The sequence below is a fragment of the Solanum lycopersicum genome, chromosome 6 (genome assembly GCF_036512215.1).
Source record: "Solanum lycopersicum chromosome 6, SLM_r2.1".
Classification (NCBI taxonomy): Eukaryota; Viridiplantae; Streptophyta; class Magnoliopsida; order Solanales; family Solanaceae; genus Solanum; species Solanum lycopersicum.
The window spans coordinates 4,277,657-4,285,041 of record NC_090805.1 but is presented as its reverse complement, the minus strand read 5'-3'; the positions used below and the strand labels follow the sequence as shown (position 1 = coordinate 4,285,041).

The 7,385-nt window shown below is 36.1% G+C and overlaps 1 protein-coding gene across 1 annotated transcript; it reads right to left on the bottom strand.

Moving 5' to 3' along the window:
* Positions 1-1,428: 1,428 nt before the first annotated feature.
* LOC101251479 (protein EMSY-LIKE 3-like) lies at positions 1,429-5,288 on the bottom strand. The gene is made up of 9 exons (XM_010323577.4): positions 5,066-5,288; positions 4,357-4,547; positions 4,159-4,268; positions 3,863-4,073; positions 3,560-3,751; positions 3,404-3,472; positions 2,046-2,270; positions 1,900-1,971; positions 1,429-1,815 (listed from the first exon to the last, which is right to left on the bottom strand). Exons 1-9 carry the CDS (start codon positions 5,259-5,261, stop codon positions 1,729-1,731), a joined length of 1,353 nt encoding a protein of 450 aa, XP_010321879.1. The 5' UTR covers positions 5,262-5,288; the 3' UTR covers positions 1,429-1,728.
* Between the last annotated feature and the right edge of the window lie 2,097 nt (positions 5,289-7,385).

The window sequence follows — 7,385 nt, the reverse complement described above, 5'->3', positions numbered from 1 at the left end:
CCCTTATAATAGCTAAACTAATATCCAAATTTCAAGTCCAAGAGAAAGGGGTAACTATGAGAAGTTAGGGGACAATAGAAGATCCCTTTGCAAGGAGCAAATCCAAGCATCAAAAGGAAGGCAAAAAAGTCTACTAGGATAAATCCGGAGAGGTAAAATCTAATGGAAACCAAGGTGTTTTATCGGTGAAAGGAAATTTTCTACCTTGTGACATTCCTAAGAAGATAAATCAATTTGAGAAGAATTGTTCGCAAAAGTCAAAGAAGTCTCCAATTTAATGTAGATATCGTAAGTAGTATTGACATATTGAAAAGTATTGTAGGTAAAAGCAAAATCAAAGTGTCTAGTCTTTCCATCGAGTAAATTTCACAGATGATCACCAAGTTGGAAATCAGAGGAGGTTTTCATTGTCTCGAACACATCACATGTTGATCGGTGTGAGTGGTATGTTGAGAGTGTGTGCACAAGGCACATGCCAATTTATGAATATGTGTACCTTGGACAGATCTGATAGAACTAAATTGAAGCTTGGAGATGGTGCATTGGTGGAAGCACACATTAAAGGGCCAGTAAAATTTCCTACTGATATAGTTCACTTCACAAGGGATTCAAATTTCACTTCACAAGCACACATTAAGATCAACAGTTTTTGGTCTAGCTAAAGGTTTTGTGTGGTCCTTACCAAGTATGAAGCACGCAACTTGCTGCCTGCTGGAAGCCTATATACTATGGGAGGAAGTGCTGCTGGTTGTTTACGGTTAGTTAAGTTGAATATCGTCATATATCATTAAGCACATGTCAAATGGGATAATATTTTGCAAGTTACAGGATTGATTTTGGGACCAAGGCAACAAATTTTAGTTGCAAAACAAAAAGTGACAACAGTATAAGCAACACAGCTAATGAACAGTCCTTGTTCAACACAATGCACACAATCTACACAGTTGAACAATCTACACAGTTGGACTCGCTGCTGAAAGTTCCTCATGATTACGGTTAGTTAAGTTGAATATCGTCATATACCATTAAGCACATTTCAAATGGGATAATATTCAGCAAGTTAGAGGCTACAAGGTAGAGGATGCATGATTTCGGGATCAAGGCAATAGATTTTAGTTGCAAAAAGAAAAAGTGACAACAGTATGAGCAACACAACCAATGAACATTCCTCATTCAACTCAATGCATACAATCTACATACTTGGACTAACTACTGAAAGTTCCTCATGATTAAGGTTTTGGGAGAGGGGAAGACAACTTCATTAGCATTCAGTCTCAACGAACACCAAAAAGTTTTAGTTGATCCTTGTTAGAAGATTTTCACGAGACATTAACGGGCAATAGCTGGAAAGTGAAAAATTACTTATGGTTTAATTTAGATGAAAATGTGTTACTTGAGGAATAACTGATGAAAGTCAGAAGTGCAAAGTCAAAAATTCATAAAAGTCAAAATCTTAAGCAAAACTTGAAGTAACCATGAGTTACATGGTAGTAGTTTCAGATGACTCGCAATCCACATGGAGACCCAATTTTTAAATCCTTGACAAAATCAAGGTTACAATGTGCATCTAGTTAGTAGCCTTAGTATACTAGTATCAACAGATTTTATCCTCCACCCCACCCCCCCACCCCCCCACCCCCCGCCAAAACAAAAAAGATATAATAAACCTCATCATAAAGCTATACAATCCAAATACGATGAAGCCTAAAATGAAAAAGAAATAGAAAATCACTTAGCACAGTTCATACTGCTATCTGCATCAGATATCATCCTATCAAGCCTTGAAATAGCTGCCACAAGTGCTTGTTCATGGTCCTGAATAATGTAAAACAGTTAAACTTTCTTGTGATATTAACGAGTGAGAAGGACACAATCACGACAAAGATTGGTGCCACTAACCGTCAGAACTTCCTTTGCCTTCTCAACCTCCAGAGGGTCTGGATGAGAGGTACCAAAGACCCTCTTCTCCACCTAACCACACTCACGAGTCAATGAACAGTTGCGGAAAGGAAATATCATTGTGTGTAGCATGAAACTCTTGTTACCTCGTTAATCAACATATCAGTGCGAAGTAACACAATAAAATCATCTCCCTTCTTTCCTATGCCATAATGTGATGATGGAAAATCTGTTCTAGACTGAGGCATAGTCAAACCTAGGCCTCTAACTGCAACTGGATCACTATCACGTCCACGCCCTGATTGACTGTTATTTCCATGATGAGAAATTCCAGGATCTTCACCCTCCCACTGGATATCCTCCGGAGGGATCTATCAAAGAATTCAAATAAGTTAAAACCTTAAAGAAGCTCTTCAAAATAAACTAAAGAATGATGGAGGACAAAACTGACTACACATGCCAGAATTAAAAACAATAAGTGAATGATCGATAGGAGCTAATACAGAGTTGACTATCAGGCGATTCATAGTTTTTAAGCAATAATTTGGAGCACAAGGCATGTTTCAGAAGCCTATCAGAGATTGTCCAAGACATGCAGATGAATATCAAGCTAACACCAGTCACACATTAAAGCCAATGATACATAGCATGAACTAACTTGAAAGATCAAACGGCAATTTTTCTTCACACTACACCTAATAAACAAATAGGAAATGGATTTGCCAATGAACATGCCAGGGTTATTAAATTCGATCAATTTTATTGCTTAATGGATTGAAGTAATTGAAAGGAGGTGATCTGTTGAGCATGAATGGCTTCTTTTGATATGATTAATGATGGGAAGAAAAGAGAAAAAGATGTAAAAGAGACCATTTGCTATTGTGTACTATGATTTTTTACATATTCTTTCTTTCTTTGTTTGCTCGGACTAATTAAAGTTTTGATATTAAGACCTCAGGGTTCTTAACCACTTCCTTGACTACTGCACCACACCCCTCGGTGCATTTATGTTTTGTACTTTTATTTTTTCAAGAAAGATTTAAAAAAATGATATCAGGTTGTTTCATTCGTTATGTCGAAAATAGCAAGCTTTAACATAACATGAAAATACCATTATCATAACAAAATCAAGAACTTATTACCACTAAGAAACACTGTCAATATAAGAAACACAAACTTATTGAAAGTACTCCTACTAATGAAATATGTTGTTGGTTCATTCTGTAGGTGGAGTTAGCTTTATCTACCAATGAATGCAATACATCATCTTTTTGGAAAACATATCATCAATAGCAAATACTAGATATTGAAACCAGTCATTTTAATCACAATGTGATATTGGTAAAACAGATATTGTATTTTTGGCATTTCGCATAAAATGTATGATTCATCTTGACGGGCTTTGCAGCTTTCCCTATGTTTTTTTTTCATTTTAGAAAATCTTTGAATGCAAAAAAAGTAAAGAAGAATGTTTTGGATCATGGAGAAAATAGCATCAACTTACCTCTTTAAGGTTGACCCATTCCGACATCTCATTTGCACTACCCCCATCATAAACAAGAACATGTTTACCCTGCCAATGTGCATCAAGAGACTTCAGAAACCAACCACAAGAAATTATTAAATAACTAGTAATCTGCAATCAAGAAACCATGCACACCTCAGCTGCATTACAATCAGCTATGACTGCTTCATAAAAATTATTGTCATCAGGCCGTCTAGTTCTCACTTTCCTTCCAATCAATGGATCAAATGATACTGGCTCGGCAGGTTCAGAAACCTGGTTACTGGATTGGCCTCTTCCAGATGGACCTAAGGAAAGATACTGCATTTTTGTTGAATAAATCTGGTCCTGTGAAGTTTACAGTAAAATACTCAAAATCAGAGAATTATTTAACAAGTGTCTGGTAAACTTGCATATCATTTAGCAATATCTGACTTACAGATTTATGTATTTTTTTACCTTGGGATCCATCATAGGATCTCTATTGGCAGTGGATGTAGATGGCTGGTTTGCCGCACTCGCAGCTGGTGGACGAAAACTAGGAGATGGTCCAGAAAAGGAGCGAGAAGGTAAATATGGTGCTATGATTTGATTCGTACGTACAAAAGAACTGGGTATTTGATCATGAACAGCTTGACCAGTGCCACGCATACAAGATATCCTCCACTCCCTAAGACAGTAGTCAGAGTTACTCCTGACTGCAGAACATACCACAGAAAAATCGAAGAGGTACAAGAGTTGGCTACAAAGCAAACCTTATTCTTCGGACAACATCATCCTCATTGACTCTACCAAGAAATTCTCGATGGTGATCACTGGACAATCTTAGCTCTTTTCTTAATTCAGATATGAGACTTTCCTTCTCCTGAAGAAAACACATTCATAAGAACCATGTAAGCCTGATCAAACAAAATCAACTATCAGATTCAGATACATATTCTAAAAAAAAGTACCCAAGTAATGGTATCAGCCTGCGCTTTAAAGGCTCTTAAAACTGAACTGTATGCTTCTTGCTCAAGTCGGTGAATTTCCACCTCCATGTCAGTTTCATCATACATCATAGCAGCTCTGTCACCTCCAGTACCAAAGACACCACCTCTTGGCATCCTACTCCAATGTGACTGAGGAAGATCCTCATCGGTTCCTGCAATAGTTGGCAGGTTTACAGACTAAAATACATACAGTAACAATAAATATAATACCATATGTATGGACAAAAGAAAACTCACAAACCTCGTTGTGCCTAGAACAACAATGACCAGTTTCTGTCAAACGAAAGACCTCTGAAACTAATATTTTAAACTGCAGCAGGTGCAGGTGCACCGCTATAACAGGTTCTAAACTAAGAATTAGAAACCCGAGATGCATAGTCTTTAAGACTCTTAACTCTAACTCAAGATTTGTTTTCTTTTCTTTGTAATTCTGCCTAAAACAAAAAATCTTGATGCAGAATAACAAGTAGAAATGAATCTTAAAGAAGCAAATAATAATTCAAGAAGCAACTACTTTTCCATTGCAAACAGATGAACACCACACAAAGTTCCTTCAAAATTAATCAAAAAAATTCAGGAGAAGAACAGAACAGAACAGTGCAGACATAATTCTGTAAAACCCTAACTGAGACATGAAAATGGAAAGAAGAAAAGAAGATCAAAAACTCACCGGTGTCGTCGTAGGCCATAAGGGAGCTTGTAAAACTTGAAATAGTTGAAAATTTATGCGAAAGAGAAATCAAAGCAAAACTCAAAAATCGATTAAACACCAAGAAATCAAAGGCAATGAGCAGTTTCCCAAATATGTTATTAGAATTCCAAAATATCGAATTCCGCCTCTTTTTATACTTCTGTTTTTCGACCATTTAGCCGTTACTCTCTTAGCTCAATATTAAAAATTCATTTACGAGGAAAAATTAAATTCACTTATATTTATTATAGTGTTACTGGGTTATCACTTTATAAAATAATACAATATTAAACAATTAAAAGCTAATAGACAATCCAATAGTTTTTTTTTATAAAAAATCATTAAAAAGGTGTAAAATATATTCGGAACTTTGATCGAAATTATTGTAACAATTACAAACTTTGGACATGACCATTATTCCTGTACTATTTAATACTATAGTTTAAAGATATATAAGTGCCCAGTTGGATAAATTAATGTAACATCTCGTAACTTGAAATAACTAAGAATAAGCTAAGAAAACAAGAATAATCATTTTTGGAAATAAATAAGCAAATCTGGAAAATTTCTTATTTTTAAGAAGTGAGTTTTGGTCATTTTAAAACGGTCATAACTCCCAACTCAGGAGGAGTTAAGGTGAGTTTTTTTATATGGTTGAAAAGCCCTTGGGAAGATCTTTCCAACGACGCCGAGTTTGCGCATTTTCGATGTCGTTGAGCTGATGGACTGAGGAAACTCCATTCCGGATTTTAGTAAGGGTAAAGTAGCCTTGTCAACCTAGTATTTCTTAATTCGTTTTAAGGAATTATTAGGGGTAATACAGGTCCAAGTTCAGTTTTAGCAAAGTTGAGAATGCTGAGGGCTTGGGAGAAAAGATAAGAGAAGAGCAAGATCAAGAATTCTTCAAGAACGCCAAGATCGTTAAGTGGAATTCGTTGGGGTGATCCCTTTTAAGGTATGTGAGATCTTTCTGTGATGGGTTCTTCCACCAACCCAATTTGATTCAATTCAACAAGTTAGAGTAGTTTGAATGATGAACATTGATACTTTGATGAACAATTATCGACTTCTTGATTGATTGAGTTGTAGCATGTTCTAGTTGATCTGATTCGTGTTTCCGGGTTGAATTTTGAGTCTAATCTATTGGGTATAGAAGTTATTAGTGATCCCAAGTGATTGGGGTGAGATTCATGGAAAATTAGAAGGTTTAGAGATGAAAAACGAAGAATAAAAGTCAGAAATCGCGTGCCTTTCAGAGCACTAGGGCCACTTGAAGATCCTATTCTTTTCCTATCTCTTCGTACTAGTTCCTAAGTGATGTACCTACAATCCCTACTAAAGTACTCTAAAGTACATATACACATCATGAATTATCCATAAACATGAATCATGAATCTTGAATCCATTCAAGAAAAGTTTGGATCAAAGTTAAGTAAGTTAAGAAATCAAATATAAAACTATGAAGTAAGTTAAAGTAAAGTTTCTTAAAGCTTCCAAGAGTCTTATTTAAACGTTTTAACTTCGTTTTAAGGCTCAAGATCCGTGTTAAAGGAAGAGTAAAAGTTAAAGTATTTCCTTCAAAATATATAAGAAAACTAAATATTCCTTAAAGAGGTGATTAAGATCATAGGTTTCAAGTCAAGTAAAGAGTAAAGATGTAAGAACCCAAAATGATTTAGGGTGTCAAGAGCCTAAAATGTTTTTCCTAAGGTTATAAGGTCCTATAATGACTTATAATATGGTTTATAGGCAGTGTGTAAAGTTTGAGGTGATTTGGAAGTCGGACGACATGGGACGACCAAAACGTTCGACGACTAGTGGCCCTATGTGCCTCATGTGTCCATGTGTGTTTGTATATTGTATGTAATGAGATGATTTAGTTTTAAAATGATTTATAATAATGTTTAAAGATGTTATATGGAGTTTCGATAAGTTTGGAGGTCAAACTACCAAGAACGTCCTAGGCAATCGAAAGATAACCCATAAGACGTTCAACGTGTGTCTTGATGGGGCCTAGCGTGTTTGGCAAGTTGTGAGTATTGGTTTTAGGTGAAACTCATGTGTAAGGTCTATAACTTGTTATGGGTTGTCTTTACGTTGGAAATGTCCAGGTACGACTTCTAAAGGGCCCTGCAAAAGACCCCACAAGAAGGATCCAAGGCTCGTCGAGACACTACCTTGGCAGTGTCAATCGACGGACCAAACGACGGCCCTTTGGTGAGTTATGGTCGATGGAAACTTAGCTATATCAGGTCTCAAACCAAAATTTGTTTAAAGACCAATTGACGGAAGCCAAAGA

Bases quoted from the DNA above. Each gene is read 5' to 3' on its own strand.
- LOC101251479 (XM_010323577.4), bottom strand. From the start codon at position 5,261: ATGGTCGAAAAACAGAAGTATAAAAAGAGGCGGAATTCGATATTTTGG. The intron at 3,473-3,559 runs GTGTGCATGGTT...GCACATTGGCAG, and splicing joins CTGATTGTAATGCAGCTGAG to GGTAAACATGTTCTTGTTTA. The intron at 1,972-2,045 runs GTAACAAGAGTT...GAGTGTGGTTAG, and splicing joins CTGATATGTTGATTAACGAG to GTGGAGAAGAGGGTCTTTGG.